Below are 23156 nucleotides of genomic sequence, written 5' to 3'. Positions count from 1 at the left end.
ACAATGTGACAAGGCAAAGCGCGGCTGGTGCCGGCCGCAGACGCTGAAATTGAAAGCTGTTGCAAAAAAGCAAAGGGAAGAAAGGACAGGGAAACGCAGCGATAGCACCCACGTGCTGCTACACGAAGAAGGAGACACCAACATCACACCACTCTTGTTCCGAGCAATTTCGCCTTCGAGGAGGGTGGCAAGTACGGAGGCTAGGCTTCAGTTTCGAAAGCGCAACATGCCCTCTAAAATCCACAGTTAAAAAGTTTGTAAATATCTCTGTTAATTAGCACTGCAGTTGGACAGGTAACCGCATTCCTTGAGGCCGCCATGTCCGACAAGTGAAGAGAAAAATCAAAGTGCACTAACGCAAGCCTTATAAAAAAGATCTTGCAACTAAAAACTGCTGTGAATGCAAGTATGTCCTCTTTTTTTTCATTCGGCACAATATTTTTTCTCTATTTGAGCTTCTAATATACAAATGTGCTCCAATAGGTACTAGAAACAACGAAAAATACTTGACCTAATTCTTTTTTGTTGTTATGGTTTTCCAGAACTTTTTAGTTTTGGGAGCATGTTGTCGTCACGTCGCGATGAGCATGCAATGGTCTTATGTGAGAGAGTGACGCTCTCGGAACAAAGTGATAGTGCTTGAAATTCAAGGAGTTCGGCCGTTCGAATGCTTTCTTTTTTTCTTTTTTCTGATATTTCCTGCAGATGAAGCACGCGTAAAAGGAATGATTGAGCACCCATACAATAGACAGCTACGCAACAAACCCACGCTAGCAGACTTCCAATTGACCAGTGAATAAAAATACAGTGCAAGATTAGAGTAAGGGAATGCTTGCAGACTCGTGCGATTCTGTGACATGCTTCATGGTGTTTCAGGATGTCGAAGCCGTCACAGAACACAAATTGCCCTCACAGTCAGATGTTCTTATTAATAAGCACCGACATTATTGTTTAAAATTGAATATTTAAAAATGACTTCAGCAAGTTTATGTGTGTGTGTGTGTGTGTGTGTGTGTGTGTGTGTGTGTGTGTGTGTGTGTGTGTGTGTGTGTGTGTGTGTGTGTGTGTGTGTGTGTGTGTGTGTGTGTGTGTGTGTGTGTGTGTGTGTGTGTGTGTGTGTGTGTGTGTGTGTGTGTGTGTGTGTGTGTGTGTGTGTGTGTGTGTGTGTGTGTGTGTGTGTGTGTGTGTGTGTGTGTGTGTGTGTGTGTGTGTGTGTGTGTGTGTGTGTGTGTGTGTGTGTGTGTGTGTGTGTGTGTGTGTGTGTGTGTGTGTGTGTGTGTGTGTGTGTGTGTGTGTGTGTGTGTGTGTGTGTGTGTGTGTGTGTGTGTGTGTGTGTGTGTGTGTGTGTGTGTGTGTGTGTGTGTGTGTGTGTGTGTGTGTGTGTGTGTGTGTGTGTGTGTGTGTGTGTGTGTGTGTGTGTGTGTGTGTGTGTGTGTGTGTGTGTGTGTGTGTGTGTGTGTGTGTGTGTGTGTGTGTGTGTGTGTGTGTGTGTGTGTGTGTGTGTGTGTGTGTGTGTGTGTGTGTGTGTGTGTGTGTGTGTGTGTGTGTGTGTGTGTGTGTGTGTGTGTGTGTGTGTGTGTGTGTGTGTGTGTGTGTGTGTGTGTGTGTGTGTGTGTGTGTGTGTGTGTGTGTGTGTGTGTGTGTGTGTGTGTGTGTGTGTGTGTGTGTGTGTGTGTGTGTGTGTGTGTGTGTGTGTGTGTGTGTGTGTGTGTGTGTGTGTGTGTGTGTGTGTGTGTGTGTGTGTGTGTGTGTGTGTGTGTGTGTGTGTGTGTGTGTGTGTGTGTGTGTGTGTGTGTGTGTGTGTGTGTGTGTTCCAAGAGAAAAATTCAATGACACAGGTTGAAATTAAGCTAAACAAGTTTCATAAATACTACCTGCTACTCTAATCCGATTCCACCCACTCCTCAGTGTGCAAAATATGGTTTCAAGGACAGGAGGATGTAAAAACGATATGGTTTCAAGGACACTAAGCACATAAGATAACACTTCTTAATAGCTCGACATTATTTTTTTAGTAAGGGGAAAACGCACAGAGATCTTTAGGCATTCCAGTATTTCAACATGGTATTGGCAAGCAATGTTAACTGATTTTAACAATGGCTATGTCTATCTCGAAGTTAAACTATTTTTTGTTTGCTCCAACAACCGTCTCTTGATGCAGATGTGTGCAGAACTATTCAAGAGGCAACGTCCGGGGAAAGCAGGTCATGCACAGGAAAAGCTGGGGTGCTTCCCATTACGTGAGCCAGAGCCCACCACCCGTTGCAAGAATGCATGGCAACCGTCTACAAATGCCAAGCGCATATAAGCACAGTGCTCATGTTGTACCCATGCCTAAAATAGCCATCATGTCATGCCCACAGTGGCAACCAAAGTAAGTCTATGAATGCTACCTGAATGCATTTCTTTAACTGCATAAGACAGCCACATTACCCAATGACTGAACTCACTAGGATGGCCTTACCTCAAGCAAGAAGCACTTGAGGTAAAAACACAGGCTTAAGCATCAGATACTAAATTAAAATATGAAGTTACGGAGCTGCATGTCAAGAAATCTCCACAGACGACACGCAGGTACAACAAATCTACAAGTGTCTACTTTTGAAAGTGTTACAGCTGCATAAAAAGTACACACACAAGAAGTTCTCATTCTTTACAGTTTATTTCCCCGCATGATGCAGCAGAAATGCTTTCTGAATATCCGTCTTTATCTTTTTTCATTTTGAGGCTCATGAGGAATGCACAATGACAAGGAACACATCAACAGTCCAATGCCAGTGTTATAAGGTAAGTGGTGAAAAAATGTGACCTGGCTCCAGACATAAGAGTAAGGCACTTGTTCAAGATCACAGAATCATCATGGATCGCACAGCGCTGGCCTGTTTATCACCTAAATGAGTAGTCGAAGCATTCCTAACGCTCCGAGGTGCATCAAACTTTGTAGTGTGCCCCCAATCAGCGGTAAGTCAGGCGGCACCTGAACTACTGAGCGCAAGACGTGGTAATGACGTCACACCATTGCTTGGGGATTTAGCTGTCAGGATAAGCAGAAGAGCCAACAGTTACATGAGCTCTCATTCGTTGTTACGTACCCCAATGACAACACGTATAACTTAAATGAACAATACGAAAAAAAAAAAAAAATAGAACACCCCAATTCACAGCAGAGACACTACGGTGTTAGCACGCATACAAAAAAAAAAAAAATTTCAAATACAAATGCGCAGTATGTTTCTTTCCTCGAGTTCTGAGAAAAAAATTGTTGAAATAAATCGGAGATTCTTCTACACTTCTTTGTAAGGATTACTCGCATACAGAATATACATTCGTAGCTTACACAAAAAAATGTTAAACAAATCACCTGGGTGCCCACATCCATGTTATTGTGTGACAATAACTTCATCTACAACCTTATATTGATGCAGAAAACATATGAAGAAACACAATATGACACACATAAGACAAATGGCCATCCTCAGCCATTATCAACGATTTTCTAGATACTAAATTGAAGTGCAACGTGCACAAGCTGCAACACACAGACAGAGCTGCCTATACAAAATGGAAAGACAGGCTCAATTAAAACGCTACCATGTCAAGGTGATAAAAAATACAATGCTTAGCAAATACAATACAAAGACAATGCTTAGTTTTGGTCAGTTTCATTAGCACAGAATTTGAAGGAAATAGATACCCCTTACAAAAAAAAAAAAAAATGAGCCACTGAGTGTGCATCTAATTGGAATTCTCAGCACACATCACCATCAAAAGTCATTTCACTGTAACACGCCTAGTTTTTCCAAACAACGTCCTGTGTACAAAATAAAAATGAGAAGGAGATTAGTCTGTACACACTGTAAGCTTAAAGCAGCATTCTCCCTGGCAAGCACCGCAGCATAGCGTTTGCTCCATTCGTAAGCAAATGCACCTTTGTTCTTTTTAAATCGTGAACTTCAAAGCATCTTTTAACCTTAACTAGTATTTTGTAAGTAAAAAAACAAAACAAAAAACTGAGGAATGCCATCAAGTTACGCAAGCACTTCACACCTTGCAGCCCTCTTAACGCAACTGAACCGACCTTGGTTGGCAGCGACCTTGAACTGACCTTGAAATGTGCTTTTTGCACAGACAGTTGATGCGACTCATTTGGCAGTCTGGCTCACTCTTATGAACACGAACATGAAAATGATGACAGATGCTTTGCTTGTGGCACCTGTCAGTTATAATGGGGTGATGTTTTGCCACATTCAGCCTTTAACTAACGTGAAGGACGAAGGGCACAGACTGGATGAACACTTGGTCAAACCACTATTTCACCACTAGTCATCCCAAGCCGTTGGAGAAAGACACAGCCTGGCACAGTAACGGGGAGGAGTCTTGACAGCATGTGTGACAAGGCTCACTACAAGTCTCACACAGTGCTGCAAGGTGACGCCTGACTTCCAAGAAGATCACAACCATTACTTCTTGATTACTCGATCTATCAACACGTTTCATGTTAGCTGGAAGTACAGAGATATGCTGAAGCGCACTCTTGAGAATCATGACAGTGAAAAGCACCGAGACAACACTGAGCATTAAAGGTGTCAAAAAAAGAAAATCACGAAACCGAAACATCAGTCCTATAAAATTCACACTGCTCATAAATGAGGCACTTTCAAAAAGATGTGTGAAACAGTACATAAAATTTGTAAAATAATGTGCTAGTATTTATACAATTCATACTTCTCATTAAGAAATTAACAAGGCAGTGACAGTGAAAATTCTGTCTGCACGATACTTTTACATGCAATAGAGTATCGATGAACACTACATGGAGTAAGAACAACATGGAGTAAGCCATGGAGTAAGAACAACAAAGGGGAAACGTCCCTTGCTGGGGCAACCAGATAGTGTCACAAGCACTTGGCCTAGGCTAAGCTAGTGACACCAGTCGTGGGAGTGAAACTGCATGGCCGCCGCAATCAGTTGATTGATTTGATTATGGGGTTTGACACCCCGAAGCTGCATGTGGGCTACGAGACATGCCGTAGTGGTGACTCGAGGTTAATTTTTACCACTAGGGATCTTCAATGTGCCCCAAAATCTCAACACACGGGTGCTTTCGCTTTCCGCCTCCACCATAAAAGCAGCCACCACGGCTGGTATCAAACCCATGTTCCTAGGCTCAACAGCACAACACCTTAGCCCCTGAGCCACCATAGCAGGCTCCCCCTTGGCATTTCACTGTGCAGCCCCAGAATGAATTGTGGCCACTTTCATTTCGCCCATCAAGTGCCGCTACCCTCTCCTTCACTGTCGCAACTACGAAGCTTTGTAGTCCCCATTGGCTTTCATTGTGACATTATCTGGCCACTCGCACGCTCACCGCAATGGGCCGTTTCACCTCCTATATATATTCTTGCTCCATGCAATTACCACATTAATTCTTGGTGATTAAAAACTCCTCAAGTTCTTTTTTCATGTCCAAACGTCAAGTAGAAGTAGCAATTTTCAGCCATAACGAACATCTATATATATTACATGCCATGAACTCTCGGATTCCGCTACCTGCCACATACTAAAAAATCTGTTATTGCCCGAAGCACATCCAATGAACACACGCATGATGTGCAAAAACTTATAAAACACCATCACAAAAGCACAAACAGGCACTTTTAAGAAACAAATAAATATACGAAACACAGGATTAATCAAACAAACCCTATTTCATAGTTATGTAAAATACCAAAAAAAATCAAGAAACGACTTTAGAGCCATTTTGAATGCTTACACTAACTTAAAATAGTGTGTCTTCAACATTTTGACACCTACACATCCTTATAATATTGCTGCCGTGATGCCCTAGAAATAATAAGGTACAACCATTCCAGTTTTTAACATGAGGTGTCCAGCAAAAGAGCTTGCAAACTGAACCAGTAAAGGCAGAATAAAAAAGAAGTTGCCCTTTGTACTATGTAAATGTAAACACACAAAGGGCCCACTTCACACGCAACAGTGTACTGAAATGGGCCGTTTTAACAAACAGCCAGTAGGACTGCTCACAGACATAACATTTCATATTATGCCCATTCCACTGCAATGCAACGACGAAATAAGTAAACAGCCATTCGCACATTACGGCCCCATCACACCGCTTGATGGCAATTATTCCTTGCACAGTGTTAAGTACAAGAAAGCTTAGTACAATCAGCTATACAGTAGCCAGGTATTAAGCACATCCCCTACGCAAGGGTCATTCATAAGCACCCATGGAACAAAGTTATAAAAAACCTACTAGGTTGGTATAGCCCAACGTAGTGGTTAGCATTTGTAAGAAGGTAGAAAAAAAAAAAAGCACGTCATAAATGAGAAAGCATATTTCACAGAATGCTGCCACCATACGCACCTAACCGTTACCAAATACTATCTCTCACACACAGCAGCAGCAAATCATGTCGGCAGACCAGCCTGCCCACGTCACCAAAGAAATGCATTGCGAGAACATGTAGCATTTTTGGGCTGTCAGTTCTGCGTGTCAGGTTCAGTTGCTTCAAATGAGGTGTTAATAGCCGGTCACACATCCTCACACCCCAAAAGTCGTAAGAATCTTAGCTCGCTAGAAATGTTGAGATGATTAACTTCAGCCACACATCCCTTTGATTCCTGGGTTATGTAGCCCACTGTACAGCAATAAACAGCTGCACTGGTACTCAGCAGAAAAAGTGATGTCTCAGGGGCGATGAATGATGAAACTCCACGAGTCCTTCCATTTCAGGTCCAGCACGTCTTGCGCTGACAGCGCAGTGGTGCCGTACGAGAACACAGAAAACCTCCAGAAGACGTACACGACGCTTAGAAGCCAGAGGATTGCAGCACCATAGAAGCCCAGTTGAAGCCACTTCTTCTTGATGACGTGGCTTTATGCAAAAGAGAAAAGCAACATTTGTGTTAACACACGTCTCTTTGCCTAGGTCAAGCTCAGTGCTTGCTAGAATGCGGTACAGTAGAACTTTTACTAAAAGCTTTTAATAACAGATTTTCTCCACTTCCCAAACATCGTCAAACTGAAAACCATGTTTTTGTGTCTTTTTTTTTTGCGATGTGGTGAAGTAATTTTCTACCACTCTTTCGATAAGAAGAAATACTTGCGCATTTCATGTATGTGCCAGAAGCCTTCTTAAGAAGCAAAAGAAAATAAAAACATGAGCAAAGGCAGACCATAACTTGCAGGCACCCTCTCATTTAAAAAATGTTTCTGGCAACAGCCCTCAGTTGACAAGAGGAGCAAAACACTACTACATCATCTGTCACTGCAGGTACAAAAGTCTTGCTGGGTGCACTCCTTTCATCCTAGCGGGAATGCTTTATGGAATGCATCACTGGCCAGAAGGAAAGGGACAGCACCAACTGGGGTTAAATGAATTACGGCCATTTTGATGAGGTCGAAAAAAAAGTGCATCATCATCATTACAGCATTATCCTCGTCCGCCAAGCACCAAGCGCATAATTGCAAACGGTGTGCTAATCATGTACACTGCATAGGCAGGGCCTGATTGTGTGTGGCATAGTCAGTGTGTGGCACATATTTACCATAAAGTTCTGAGAGAACACCCTCCTCTGAAACATTGCCCACCCCCCTCTAGAGGATTCAATTTGCTAGACGTTCTCAAAGATTGCAAACCCTCGAAAATCGTGCCAGATTTGACACCTTGGAAAGCCCGGGAAACTCTCCCAACAAAAATGTTTCACAGCCACAAATACTGCCCGGACTGGATTTTGAGCAAGGGACACCACTGACTGGTAATTTAAGGAGTGAGGGGTAGTAGATGAGAAGGATACAAGAGTGGCATGATAAGGGCACAGTTGAAGGCCGGGTACCAGAGAGACAGGGAGAGAGGAGGAGCTCCCAAATAACCTCTGCAGACAGTCATGCCTCTGCCTGCCATGCAACTGCTGATCCACACTCACTTCCGGCATCGACCATGTGAAATAGCTGCACGGTTATGAAAACGATGTCACTTGTTTAATGGTTTCAGCAATGATGAGTGAGCAAATAAACGTGAATCTTTTATTCATGTGTCAATGCAGTCACTTTTTTGTACAAAATTAACTTATTCCTTTTTCTTATCTCCATAGTTTGAGTGGATGCTGCGACCACTTTTTTGTAGACTTACTCACTTGACCCGAAAGAATGTCCATTCAGTATTTTTGACCTGATATCTCTATAGTTCGGGTGGGCGTACTCTCCAAACTTTACGGTACATGTGGAAGATGCTTTGTGCAGTTCAGTCTCAGCCAACATGGCAGTCGACCCTCTTTAGATCACTAAGGTTGTAAACAAAACGAGTCCAGCACTGATGAACCATGACGATGGTACACATCACCATCTTACAGCAGTTATAAGCATCAGGCTTGGCTTACACTCCAGCGTTTGGATCATCAAATATCGTCCTGTGGTAACATTCCTTGGTCTAGATTGGGTGTGATCGTTCGTATGCTTCATGCGCTCAGTGCATTATCAGCATAAAAATAATTGGGTTCCAGGCTGCAGCCCCTTACGCTAATGGCCCGTCCGTTAGGAGAAATGGAACTTCACCCGATTTGTATAAACATACATTTGGGAAGGGGGGGGGGGGAGCAAAATCAGGCAATATCGGGTATTACCCGATAATGAACACACTGAATGAAATGACAATGAACATAGCTACACTGCATAATGTAAATTATCTGATGTGCCTACCAGCATTACCTACTGCTACCTTTTGGATTTTTTTTTGTACCTGGGAATATTCAAAAGGTAGAGTAATTTAACTCTCTGCACTCCAGCAAATGCTTTAGGTTCCTGGACACCCATGACTGACCAAGGGCTCACTCACCAGAGGACATAGTCAAGGTGCTCCAAAACCACCACCAAGCCCAGGATCTTGTACAGAAGAGCAGGCAGGTAGTGGTGCAAGAACAGCGTCCGGTCGGCAAAGAAGTACGGCACCAAGTGCATGGCGTAGCCCACCACGCACAGCTCTCCTCCAAAGCGGAACTTCTCAAATGTGTCTGCACCAAGACACACCAGTGCACACACGTATTAGCCAGTTTCATCCAACTTGGCCCTCTGCAACAAGGCTATTCAGTCAAGGCTATATAGGGGCTAGCCAGTGTGGCCTACTAGTTCAAAGCAAGTGCTAACTGGTTTTAACATTTTTGTACCCTCACTTTTTACTTGTACCCTCCACCTAACCCTACGCAAATTTTAAAATACTTAATGAGAGAGAATACAAACAAACAATTTTAAGTGTGCAGAATGCTTATGCCATTTTCCCTGTGTGTCTTGGCTCTGTTTGCAGTGCGTCTTGTAACAAGTTTGGTATACTTGGCAATCAGAAACATTTATAATTTCAAAACGGCTTCTGCCAGGTCTCAAAAAGTCATTTTTGATACATTGGTTTACATGAGGGAAAACCATCATTTCAAATGCTGCGTTGGCAGCACTTGAGCAGCTGCACACTTGTGGTTCACGTGCACTTTTGAAATAGCAATGCAGGACGTGATTATGGGTTGCTGCTACCCTGACGGCGCCATCTATACCAATCTATTCGTATCAGAACATGACAATTACATGACAAGCATACCTTTAGCATGAAGTTTCATACTACTTATTACCTAACAGTTAATGCCAAGGCTCACCAAATCTACGTAGGGGCAAAAATTGATACAGAAATGAATGTGGTAAGTTGAACCTCGATATAACGAACCTCGATTTAACGAAATTCGCGATATAACGAATTTTTTCAAGTTTTCTAACAAAATTTTGCTAAATGCATGTATTTTTGTCTCGATTTTACGAAGTAATTTTGTGCGGCGCTTTCGATTTAACGAAGTCACGGCAAGAAAGGAAGAACGAAATTCCGGTCGAGGCACGTTTTATTTTGCCTCTCAGGCCCTACATTGAAAAAATTCAGTGCTCAAATTGACTCTTGAAGGCTCAAATGAAAGAAAAGCGGTGAAATCTACGGTTAACAACAATTAAAAGCGAAGAACGAAGCTGCACAAACCGCTAGCGGTCATAGACGGTTTAATAGTGCGGCCACTATTTTGACGTCTCCATCGTTGCCTACGCCAGCGCCCTCTATGCTTAGGCTACCGAAGCCTATTTCAAGCTTTTTTTTTCAACGCGTCATTGCTCACGGTGCTGCTGCTCTAGGTTGTGCTCGCTGATAACCAAATTAATATTTTGTTCGTGCATCGTTAGGTGAGTTTTGTAAGCAGCATGAGCACTCCAAGAGAAAGAAAAGTGTTCCGAACAAGAGCCTGAGGAAGTTCGGTGAAACTGACAGCCACCGAAGTGTGATGGATGCCATCGATGTTCTGCGGAGGCACGCAGGTGCACACGAATGTTAAGACTTTGTTAGCGCTGTCAGCATACGACCGTCACGTAAAGCCCGCCCTGGTCAAGAAACGCCAAGCACCGCCCTGGTCAAGAAACGCCAAGCACTGCTTACGGACTTCTTCACTACGGCTTGAACTTCGAGTGCTGGTGGCAATAAATTGCTCTCTTTGAACGTGGTCATCTTCGTTTCACCAGCGTTCATTAGACAGCTGCGGTGCGGAGAAATCAGTTTCGTAAGGGCTCAGTGGGCATAAAAGTAATTGCTTAATCGAATTTGGCCCGAAGAATTTTATTTAATGTAAGCTTTCCGCTTTCCGGAGCACGTAAGCGCTGCTCCACACAGTGAAGCGGTCCGCGTGTACTCCGCTGAACTCGCAATCATGGCTTTATCTCGAGTGTTGTGGTTGCATCACGCGCCTATACTGCAGAGCCTTTGTACATGAAAAAAGTCTTTCGAAAGTTTCATAGCAGCCTTCCGCTGTTGGCCCGCCGCGCCTAGGCCCCTAAGCCTACCACTGAATAGACGAAAAGAGGCGTAACTTCGAACGAGCACCTCGGCGGGGTGAAGTTCACGGGACATGGACGCGGGCGCGGGTTCAATTGACTATAACAGCGGCATTTAGTAGTGACCGAAATGAAAAAACAAAAAGTGGAAACCTAGTCTGCTATCATATTTAATGAGGCGTTGCGGAAAAAGCACCGCTTTTACGATGACACATGAACTACCGTCGGCTATCCGAATTCCATTGCCGAAGTGTTGAAACTCTTAATTCACACAATTTTCGCGGCCAGTTTTAGTACAAATTTCGCTTTAATTGGAGAGGTAACTACATAACAGTTGTTGCCTGGCGAGGGCCAAAGTGTTAAAACCCCAATAACTGGTTAAATGAACTGTAAAATCGAAACCTCGATTTTACGAAATTCTCGATTTAACGAAATTTGCGGCCCCAAGTACGACTTCGTTATATCGAGGTTTAACTGTATTCTGAAAATCTCACTCATCATTGGCATATGTGCATGCCCAAGATGTGAAGAAATGCAAAGCTTAAAATTACGAAAAGCAGACCATGTTTGGCCTGTGAAAAACAACACTTGACGAACACGAAAACAATTGTGTGCTAAAGACACAAAGCAAAATTATATAGGAGGCGAAATATCCATTGCGACAGGCGCGGGCGAGCGACCAGATGAAGTGCGGACTGTGACGCTTTTAGCAGCTGTTACGGCGAAGAAGGTGATAGCGGCACCTGATGGACGAGGTAGCAGATTCACTCTGTGGCCTAGCCTTGTTTTGGCGGTGCAGTCTAATGCCAATCACGGCGTTGCAAAGTTTCTTCTCCCGCAGCAGATGGCACAAATTAACCTGCGCCAAGTGTTTGTGATGTTATCCAGCCACCCCAGGGAGCGAAGTTTCCCCTCCTGTCTTGTTACCTACTCCGTGACTAAAGGGAACTCCTGCTGATCTCGAACCCTTAGTGTGACGGGCACCACAGCTCCATGCATGCTTTCTTCAGAGACTTATTCGCCCCTTTCAGTGGGAGTCAGCCCCGTGTGACATTACCTTCTGGGATGTCATAGACCAGCCTCTGTCGCCTGAGTAGGTAGAAGCAGAAGATGAGCACGTAGAGGAAGAGGCAAACGGTGGCCGTGTACCAGGTGACCAGGTTCCCAATCAAGTGAATCTGGGCCTGCAGACAGACACAGAAATAAAGCAGCGAATAAAGAAACCTGTGAACACTTGAACAGCTAGTGATTGGCCACTCATGTTGGAATGCCAGAACATTTGCTGGAAATAAACTGAAACACGCAAACATGCAAGCAAATAGCTGCTCCTCGTGTGCACAAGAGAAACCATGAATCCTTGTTTTCAATTCAAAACTGCTGCTGTGTGCTGACAAAGCTTCTTCTCATTGATAAGGCACATCATATTTAAAGAACAAAGACAAAGACTGAGTTAGAAGGGTAAGGTCGTGATTACAAGTGACAAACTGACCTTTGGATCAATATGTATGAACAATATGCCCTACCTAAGAATTAAAATCGTGCTTGACTTATTTCCACCAAAACAAATGGCTCAGATTTAATACTTCCAAACCTAGTCCTCACGAGCAAAAGCAAAGACTATGTACACAATGTTCCGTGAAAGTTTGCCTTTGCTTGAGATTTTGCAGCCTGCCGTCTAGCTACCTCTACTGGATGACTGGATCCACCCTACCCGTTACGCTGAAAGGCACACACAGACAGCAAGGCTGGCGCACCATCGATGACAAAACTGAGAAAGCGAGCACCGGCAAAGCAACCAGCAAAGCGGCGCTTTCGTGCGCTTCTCTAGTCTTCATTCCTCGAAACTCAGTCAGCACAGCGTTTTAACAGTGAAGCTGTTTAGCAAATCATTATTTTTCGTGTCCGCAGTTAAAAATACCAAGAAAATGCCGAGCATGCCCACTTAGGGAGATTGGCTCAGAATGGCGAGCATACCCACTCAGAGAGATTGGCCAAGATTGGCCAAAAAAAAAAAAACAAATCCACCATTTGCCGTAATCGTGGCGACACTTGCTCAGAACGAGAAAGACTCCAGCGTTTGCCGTAATGGTGGCAACATTTGCTCGGAACAAGAAAGACACGTCATAGTGTACGCCACTCCAAGGTAATGTCCAATGATTCTCACTTCCAAAAAAAAAAATGAAGAAGCTCACACTTATAGCAACAATGATGGAGTAAAGGTCATTGCGGCAGCGAAGAAGAAGCACATCGGCTGCAATCCTGGACTTAAACCGTCAGGATGGTCATGAAGGTTGCGTACAGCTTCGCTACCTCCAAAGGTTACGCATTTGTGTGAGCTTCCTTCATTTTTTCATATATCTGTCATTACACCCTCGCCTGGTCACGTGGTTTGCTTGCACTTTCGTGACTGCACCGATTCACATCAATAGTATGATATCGATGAATACAAATTCAAATTTTGGCGCTCTCCGAGCGCTTCTGGGCTGCTAACGCCATCCAAATGGTAAAGGAGGAAGTATTTTATCAGTTTCACTTTCGAGTTCCATTTTTCTGCCGCGGGGAGGATTTTTAAATGTCCTTCGCCAGCGGGGAGACGAGCTCACGTGGTTTCGGTTATGGCCTCACCGCTACCCGTGTCGTCGTCATGTCAACCTAGCCAATGCACTTTAACGAGAAGCATGGTAATAGAGTAAAAACGATAAATATAAACAACACGATAGCATTAAGCATGTTGCAAGAAGTGCTGATTAACCAAAGGTGCCACTGTGACCCGTCGATGCTGAGCAGACGACTCTTCTTTTCACCGGAAGTGAGAGAAAAAGCTGTCCAATTGCAAGAGTTCTGCTTTGTGATGCACATGGGAGAATCGATGACGTACATGCGGGAAGATGGTAGAGCCCAAAAACACGCACGAAAGGGTGGGAATGCGGCAACAAACGTTGCAACAAAAGCGCAAGCTTTCCACTGCACGTAAAAATGTAATACTCGGCAAGATGACGTTGACCACCCAACCTAACGATTGCACTAGTTCATTTGGTGTGCTCAAAACGTCTTTTAGGGCTCCTTCAACTGCACGCACAGACGCACAGACAGCTCATCCGCTGCTGGGTGACAAGGCACACGCGACGCAGCTGTTTCCCCCTTGTCTAGTGACGCGATACCGCAGCGGTGAAGCTCCTAGCAAGCGAAGCTACAAGGAAGGCACAGCTTGTGTGCAGGTGGCTGAAGGTCACCGAGATGCGATTAATGACCTTGAAAGATGTAGCGTAGTAGAGCTTTAAAATATGGAAGCTGTTCTGTTAACACACGTCACAGTTTACACGCACATTTAAGAACACAATTTGAAAAAGAAAACAAAATTTTTTAAGCTACTCCAACAAAAGCAAGTGCCAGGGTTGGTTCGCTCACATTGGTGGTGGGGCTGATCCAGTAGGCTATACCACGCGTCATCAGTGGCCACTCCATTGGGTCGGAGCTGTACACATGGTCCTGAACATTCTCCTGATTCACCAAGAGCATCTTGTACTGTGGAAACAGGGAAGAAAAAGAAAGGAAAAATTAAGGGGTCAGAACAAGAAAGGGGAGTTACAAGCCTTGCTAACATTGACCTGTTCAATGGTTTATTATGAACCTTGCCTTTGCTTACAGAATAAGTGTCTGCATAATCTGCTAAATGTCCTCCTGCAGACTTCAAGGGCATTGTCACAACAGATGCCATCAAATCCTTGATAATATTTCGTGGTAACAGCTGTACATGTACTGTCATGGAGGTGCATTCCAGATTCACATAGTACCCATAAACACATAGCAACCTTGGGCCATGCTGCGATCTCTATATGCCTCTAAACTCCACATTGTGAGGTATTGTCTGCATTCACCTTCTTAATTTTTTCTCCCCTTTGGATTCTGAATCTAGTCATGGGGTGAGCGCAGAGATGGTGGTTCGCGAAGGCGGCATTTTTTTTTTTCTTTTTTCTTTTTCTAGTTGACGCATGGCAATGTCTTGATTCAATGATAATTTGGATGAAGGGTAGCATTGCAGCACATCATATGCTAAGTGGCAGATACCTGTTTTTTACACTTGGACCCTCAGCTAGTCATTACTGCTTGATTGATAACAATACATAAAGACAGTATGTCAACTAGACCTTAGTTTTTGGCGTAAGTATGCATCAACTAGATGCTAACCTCTGTTGTAATTTTTGCGTTATGCATTAAAAAAGTTGCGGGGGCACCTTAGCTTTCTCTTATGATGTGAGAATGCGTGAGCATCACTTCTTGCGGAGTTGTGAAAGCATGCATGTGCGTGGGTGTATTGACATTGCAAATGGGAATTGGTGAATCAGCCATGAGCTTCTGATGACAAGTGTTGCCATCACTGGCCAGAACACCTGAGCGGGTACATGGTTGCCAGGCCCACATCCAGCCTTAACGTTAGGTGACAATGTGGAGCCTAACAACGTGCCAATCAACATTAAACTCATCATACCTCAAGCTGCAGGTACCTGTTGATGACATTAGACCAGCGAGTCAAACGTTGGGGCCAACGTCGGACTGTCGCATGCCCGACAGGGCCATCAGGTTGCTGCTTATCCCCGTCAACAGCCAATGGGGACATCAGGCTGGCACATACTCGCATCAACTACCAATGGGAATCTCAATGAGAGGTTTCTGGCTACACATTTCTTTGATGACAGGTGCAGGGGATCTGGAAACGCTGCTTTTTTTGCCAACTGAGCCAGGTGGTGCACAAGTGATTCTCCCACATTAGAGTTTTATCCAATAATTTTTAGCCTTCAATTTACCACCATCGCTACCACTATCATCATCGGCACCAGGCATTCATATTTAGTTTGCACTAGCACACAGCATTCAATGACAAGCAGCACTTTTCCTCTGGGTCAGTTGCAGTTGCCTCAGTGCACTGACTCACTTTGAGAAAGCTGTCAGTGGCCATGTGATTACTTTTCCACACTGAACTGCGACCCTCTCTATTTGCGTAAATTTTTCGTGAGAATGCTCGCTTGCACCCTCGTGCCCTGGTAACGTGATGACAATCAAGGCGCAAACCGAACATGCACACACAAGCCAGTCGTTCCAAAAGTGCTTTTTTTTTTTTTTTTTTTTGATGATGGGAAGGGGCAAGCACAGAGGGTGTGTCCTACATAAAAGAAGGCTGCCCTCTGCCCGCGTGAGTACCTACCTGGAGCTCCCACATCTTCTGGAGGAATGTCAGGTATGTGGGCTGCAGTGGCACGAATTCTGCTGAGACCATGTCCCGTTCCCGCTCCTTCTCGTCTGAATCTACAAAGCCACAAGGGAAGTACATCACAAGCTTGCCCCTTCATCGCACCAAGGCACAAAAAGTAAGAGAAATGATAATTAGGGGTGTGCGAATATTCGAAACTTCGAATATTAAATTCGATTTTTTGGTATTCGATTCGATTCGAACGACACTTTTATTGTTCGAAATATTCGAACCACCCAAAACTAAAAAAAAAAAAAAAATTCAGAGCGTGTCTGTATCGGTGTTTATTTACAGTGGACTCTCGTTGATACGATTCTGGGGGTGCGAATTTCGCGATGATACGAATTTCCGCAAAGTCCCGGCGAAATTGCATCGTTTGCAATGGGAAAAATTTCGGCTGTTACGAACGGACCTGCGCGGCCCGGCGGAAGGTACCAACGAGCCGGCGAGGCACCCGAATGCTGAACGAGCAAGTGACGGCTCTCGCTCCCCTGTTTGTCACTCTTTCTCCAGATACGGCCGGGCTGTTGTTTTCTGCTCGCGAAAACGCTCTGCGCACGCCCAACGTGCTGACACCACCGCGAAACCACCCCCACGCTGCGCGCGGCGCGGCCGGCGACGTCAACATGGCGTCGGCTCCAGCCGCGAAGTGGCGCGGGCGCTCGAGCGACCGCTTCTAACCGCTCTTTAAAATGCGGCTCAAGGGAGACACGAAGTTGCTTGTGCGGTAAAGGAGCTGATAATTCATGTGATAACGGTACTATAAAACATCATCCGCGCCGCCAGTGAAAGCGCCCATAAAATATTTGCCGGGGTGCTAAGCCTAACCGTCTCTGGCGGAGCCAAGCCGGCTGTCTCGATCTCATCGCAAGTAGTCAGGCTCCTCCATTCTGCCGCGCGCGTACTGCGTCATTTTCTGACCGAGGTAGGCGCTACCGCGGGCGCGAAATCATCAATGTGGGCGTGAAAATACAGCGCTCGCAGAGCCGAGGCGAGCGAATCGCGTGCAAAACCGCACCATGCGGTTCACGCTTGGCTGTTGCGGTGTGTAGCGAGCTTGGGCACACCGAGTGAGGAGACGAGCGCGAAGCTTTACGTGCTCCAGAAAGGACTGCTTTGCGACACGGGGGTTAAAAAAAGCAGAAAAATCACGAATTTCTTCACGCAAAAGTAGGAAAAGAAATAAACGAAAACTTTTTTCAGCGCTAAATTTTTTGGTCTGTGTTGGTTCATACGAATTTCGGATGATACGAATATTTTTCGCAGTCCCGCGAGATTAGTATAATCAAGATTTTACTGTATCAGTGCGCGGCAATGTGCGCGGGCTCGGGCATGCCAGCTACTAGTGTCTCAAGTGAGCGGCTGTTTTCGATATCTGGTAAAGTGGTGACGAGCAGGAGGTTGTCACTGCTCCCCGAACATGTCGAGCAGTTAACCTTTCTTCATGTTAATATTTAAGTGAGTGCAGACCTTAATCTGTTGAGTGAAATGGTATTGTGTAATTCCTAATTTTACTTTGTGCGATTTGTTGTGCAATAAAGTTGCAGTTTTTGTGTCTCTAGATGGTGAAAACCTTAATTTTACAAAAAACCATAAGTATTCGTATTCGAAAAATATTCGAAAAATATTCGATTCGATTCGAACTTTGTATTTATTATTCGAATTCGATTCGAAATTAAAAAATTGATATTCGCACACCCCTAATGATAATGCTTCTTGCATCACGGATGAACGATACACAAACCAAAAAATACAAACCAGTAGCACACTAAATCAAAGACTATGGTACGTGGCTGTCAAGTATTTGTGCGGTTAAGGTATGCTTAAAATGTGCTATTTGGTGCCTCAGTATTGCAGCTTAACTATGCAATGATCCAACCTGTACAGATAAAAATCGCATGATGTATGCAATCTGGATCATTTTTCTGTTTTGCATTTCATTTGCCCACAAATGTACAACCTTTATCTAAAGTTTATGACTCCCTGCGCTCATTGCCAAGGCTAGAAATTTTCCACGGCGCTTGCTACTAATGCACGCCAAAAAGTGTGCCTTACCCCACTTTTTGGCATAAATGACCCTGGTTACACGAAATATTTAAGCCTCCATTTTGTGTTTACGGTACGGTTAACATTCGCAATTCCCTAGAAACTTCCAGCACAGGCTTGGCTTTATGGGGGCCCAATGGTGCAGTGCAGTGTGCAACAAGGCCATACAAGAAAAGCAGAAAATGCTTTGGAACATACTGGCAGGCAAGGCACCCAAGAAACACTGACCAGACAACAAAACGATGATGCAGGTCCAACATCAATGTTGTATGATAGATGACGATGCTAACCATGGTCTCACCTATGCTTTCTTAGTTGCATGTCCCCGATTTCCGCATCCATAAACAGAACAAATGCTGAAAATTTCCATTTACTTCACATCTATTGCGCACTGAGAGTAGTAGTTTTTTTTTTCTTTTGCTCGTGTGTCATTCAATAGCATATCTCAGGAAAGGGAATAAAAAAAAAATGCCACTCCAGCACAGTCTTTTCTTTTTCTCAAGCAGAAGTTTCCCAGGACATGCATCATCCTTTGTACAAGGAGTATATGAAGGGAAAAATAACTTTAGCACAGCACTCTGCTGGGATTTTGCTGCTTCCTGTGCCAAGCACATAACTCTCCCATCCCAAAGGCCAGCCAGCTAGATTGCACCCCTTCAGGGGTAAGAGCTGGAGAGCCTCCAAGCATGCTCTCCCCGCAAGACTCACTCTTAGTGTAACGGTGTTCTTCAACGTTCCACACTGTGTCATCCTGAGAGATGAAGCGGTCGGTGACAACTTCATGCTGGTGAAATCCCCAGTCAGGAAGCTGCTTGCCACTGAACTGAAACCATGCAGAAACACAACGTAAGCCAAAGTTCATCTTACCTATACTCAAGTACTCACGAAAGCTCATGGAATGTGTTTGCTAGAATCAAATACTCCGCTGCCTCATAGTCTGGTGGGTGTTGTCTGCATTTTAATGGGATTGCCTAAGGGGTAATACATGCTTATGTGCACAGAGCAGCTCCTGGGCACCTAGGTGCAAATGGACCTCATTTCAATTGCTGTTTTTGTGTTCCGTTAGCGTTCATGGCTCCCTGCACACACAGCAATGCAGGCATGCAGGCAGAGCTACAGGCTCAGTGGTTCTTGTGCAGAAATACACAGATTCATTGGTTAAAATAAATTACAACAGCATACTTTTGGTACCCTTGGGACAGAAAGTACAAATACCGAGACACTTTTTCAAGTTTGCCTTTTTTTGTTGAGAAGTTTTCTCGAATAGGTGAGCGGTAGAAGCACAAAGGCTCACAGGTACATTGTCCGTTTCCGCCGCTTCAAGTACAAGAGCTCTCCTGGCTTCCCATATGCCAGTGGCTTTCATGTGCGTGTGTGCATGTCGTTCATCTGTTTCCATCAAAAGAAAACGCTCATGCATTGTGCCTTCAACGGAATAACAATGATGGATGCTGCCAAGGGTTTCTCTGAAAGGTAACTGCATTTTGTGGCAAATAAACAGCACACACACACACACACACGTGAAAGCTGCTGGCGGATGGGAGGCCAGGAGAATTTCCAAACCAAAAGTGGTGGGGAAAGACAATGTACCCATGAGCCTTTGCGATTCTATTACTTACGTATTTCAAGTTAAGATTCTCCTATTTGTTATCCAATCGAGTTAAAATTTTCCACTGCAACAAATTCAGCACTAATGGATTTGAAATTAGTTTTAGCTGAAATTTTACTATTCACACACTTAAAATTTGTTTCGGTCCTATCATCTGTGCCCACACACAAGCTCTGTTTGACAGGACACAATGCTGCAGTGCTGATGCAAAAAACTTTTGCTTCCGCTCAGTATTTTGCATGGCATTGTTATATGAGCACAAAGCAACTTGTGACAAAAATATCTTTGCATATCAAATTATCATCAGCTAGCTGTACAGTTAAAGATTGTTCATGCTAAATGGAAGTCAGAATAATTCAGATACCCTTCTACACCACAAGACCTTGGATTGTGACCTTCAAATGTACAATATCAGATGCAAGTTTGCTTACTGGCACCCCGTGTGAGGGTAACAGTTCATGCCTGCTGATCAACGAAAGCAGAGCATCAGCCAACTCCAAAAAACAAATTTGATGATGCAGGTTATGGCTTCACTAAACAACATTACCACGAATGTTTTTCGCAGTATCAAGCATGGCACGTGCAATGCAGTGGCACAAAAACATACATCTGGCCTCATCTGGCCTTATGTTTGCAACTACTGCTAATGCTTAAAAAAAAAAAAAAAAATTAGTGCCCTCCCACTCTGTGAGGAAGGAAGACCTGCGAAGCTGGATGCAGTCCATGGAGTGCCAGGAAAAAAAAAACATTTCTTTGTAATTTGCGATTGAGCATACTTCCTGGCCAATTAATTAAATGAAACTTGGAAGGACTCAAGCTTTACTCTCGTGCACAAACGTAGGGCTGTCTGCTTCCATCCCGTGTCGTCGGCATCTTACTGTCTGTATAACCCACAAAGCCGCTACGCTCGACCAAGAAGGACGTCTAACAGGCCTTGATGGGTCGTTTGACGTCCAAGTTTAAACCTCCCGCCAGCACAACGGCCATGTGATCAGTGAAGACGTAAAGCCTATAGCTGCGCGTGCATGCACCCTTCTTTCCACTCCCCACCCGTGCACGCATCAACCGGCAACCGGTGATGTGCGCATGCTTAAAGTGAAAGACACTGGCGAAAGTGTCGCTCTGAAAGCCCTTCAAGCTAAGCAAGAAATATTGGCTCATGTCGGCGATCTAAGTGGGCAAATTCCTGTTCATCCTGTAGGAATCTGCAGCTACTCAGCGAGCTGGAACTTGCTGCGGCAGCGGCTTTTCGTTGATGTTGTGCCCATTCGCGCTTCTGTGCGGTTCGATGCTCCTTCAATTTCCGTTCTTATCCCTCCGAGCAAATGACATGCATCCATCCCATAGCAAGTTGAAACCAGGAAGGACTCCAGCTTTATTCTATGAATCAAACATGTCCATTTCCTTCCCGTGTCATAGGCATCTTGCCGACACTGTAACACACCGACCCAAACCCACAACGCTCCACCACGGAGGACAGCTGACAGGTTGCATAGAGCCGTGAGACTCGCCAGCAGAATCATCCGCCAGCAGAAAGGGTGTGTCATCGGTACAGGCATGAAGCCTAGCTGCGTGTGCACTCCCCCTCCTTCCAACCCCAAACCGTGCACACATAAACCGGCAACCAGTGATTATAGTGCGAGTTTAGTTGCGAAACACAACAGCGAAAATGTCGCTCAGAAAGCCTTTCAATCTGAAGAACAATTATGGGCTCACGTCAGCGTTCCAAGTGGGAAAGTTGCTCTACATTTGGTGGTATTCGCAACTGCTACATGAAGTGAAATTCCAGGCAGCAATGCTGGCGGCAAACCATTCGACAGCAGCGGCTACATCGTTTTGACGCCCATTTGCACTTCTGTTGATTGTCCGCTATCATCTGGTAACAGTGTTACCACCATTATCAGCTGTATGTGCAACTTATGAAAGAGGTGTTAGTGGTGGCGAGGGGTATAACAGTTGTGAAAAGGGGTCAGCGATGGCGAGGAGGATCATAGAGGCGGCGTCGAGGAAATCGGCCTCACTGGAATGAAAACTGGGGGGGTGAGACATACACTGCTTTGCAGTAAAAAAAAAAAAAAAAAGCCAGCAGTTTTTCCTTGTAGAGCATTCTGCAGTCAGCCTGATTAATTGGTGGGCTACCCTACTCACCTTTAGCGCCTGGGATGTGTTGACGTGAATTAGCCGCACATGCGAGTGTATGGTATGCCATACGTCCCCTTCCGTATCCCTGTTCGCAATGTCCTGCAAGGTTGACAAGAGCCACACTGTGGGGTATCCTGCTACAAGACAGCAAAGACGTCTTTGGTACTGAGAAGCACACTCACCACTCGCCACAAGTTCTGTGATGGAAATGATATGTTGTAATTAATGTAGCACGACACCTCCTGGTGCTGGGGTGACATGGGAGAGGCAACGTCGTGGCTGCAAGAGCAAACGACCAAATAGGCACAAGTTGAAACGAGGGTCCTTGTTTTTTAACCACATTGTTCATGCCCATCCTGTGGGGTACCTATGTTAGCACACAGTGCCACACAGCTAGAGCGATCTGGGGTGGAATTCTCAGCTTTGTCAATTTCATGTTTGCTTCGAAGTGTTCATTTCAAGCCAGCCTTAATTGGCTGAAAGCAGACAACCTGGATGTAACACAGCACAAGAAAGGTTTCTGTGCACGTCATTGGTCAAAGGCCTTGAAGGTGCCCCTACGTCCCGACTGAAATGGACATTTTTGAAATGAACACCACTCAGAATTCTGCCCAGGTCTGCCTGACCCTCACAGGGACGCAATGTAAGGCAGCCAAAACGAGAGGTGATACAGCATTAAGGAAACGTGGAGAAAAAGACCAATCCCGCTGCTTCTCATTTTAAGAAAACTGAACAGACAAAAGCAGTTACGAGCCCCATACTTAAATTTTGTTTTACATAAGCTCTCTGCAAGAGTTCTGACTGAGGTTTGACACCTGAGGCAACATACGTGTGGTCACAGTGGAGCTGCTAACAAGTCAAATTTAATTGAAGAAGGTGGTTTTTGCCAACCAAAGGCTTAGTTAAAAGGCTAAAAAGACGTTTCGGGGCAAAAACCACCTTTCTTCAACTATGTATCTTTCACCCGACCAGACGAGTTTTCGTCAAACCTTAGATTTCATTTCAAGTCAAATTTAAACCACTTGGGGAGCTTCAGCAAGCTGAAATCTCGTGCACACGGGTTGATTGATTGATTGTAGGGTTTAACGCGTCGACGCAACGTAGGCGATGAGGCGCGCCGTAGTGTAGGTCTCCGGATTAATTTCAACCACCTCGGGATCTTTAACGTGCGCTGAAATCTCATACACAGGTGTTTTTGCTTTTCGCCTCCATCAGAAAAGCGGCTGCCGCGGCCGGGAATC

General features: G+C 44.8%; 1 protein-coding gene across 2 annotated transcripts in view; it reads right to left on the bottom strand.

The window, feature by feature from the left end:
- Positions 1-2643: 2643 nt before the first annotated feature.
- The window catches only part of Rt (Protein O-mannosyltransferase rt), a 44193-nt gene continuing 23680 nt past the window's right edge, over positions 2644-23156 (bottom strand). For both annotated transcript variants that reach the window (XM_077682471.1, XM_077682481.1), the window contains exons 12-19: positions 22098-22194; positions 21922-22014; positions 18873-18987; positions 16074-16174; positions 14279-14395; positions 11928-12054; positions 8859-9033; positions 2644-6899 (exon numbers count right to left, since the gene is read on the bottom strand). In XM_077682471.1, the coding sequence (XP_077538597.1) occupies positions 6713-6899; positions 8859-9033; positions 11928-12054; positions 14279-14395; positions 16074-16174; positions 18873-18987; positions 21922-22014; positions 22098-22194 (1012 nt within the window). In that variant the 3' untranslated portion in view covers positions 2644-6712. The remainder of the gene's footprint in view (positions 6900-8858; positions 9034-11927; positions 12055-14278; positions 14396-16073; positions 16175-18872; positions 18988-21921; positions 22015-22097; positions 22195-23156) is intronic.

This window comes from Haemaphysalis longicornis, unplaced genomic scaffold (assembly GCF_048455015.1).
Source record: "Haemaphysalis longicornis isolate Haplotype H1 unplaced genomic scaffold, Haemaphysalis longicornis Haplotype H1 scaffold_1, whole genome shotgun sequence".
Taxonomy (NCBI): domain Eukaryota; kingdom Metazoa; phylum Arthropoda; class Arachnida; order Ixodida; family Ixodidae; genus Haemaphysalis; species Haemaphysalis longicornis.
This window is presented reverse-complemented; position numbering and strand designations above follow the sequence as displayed.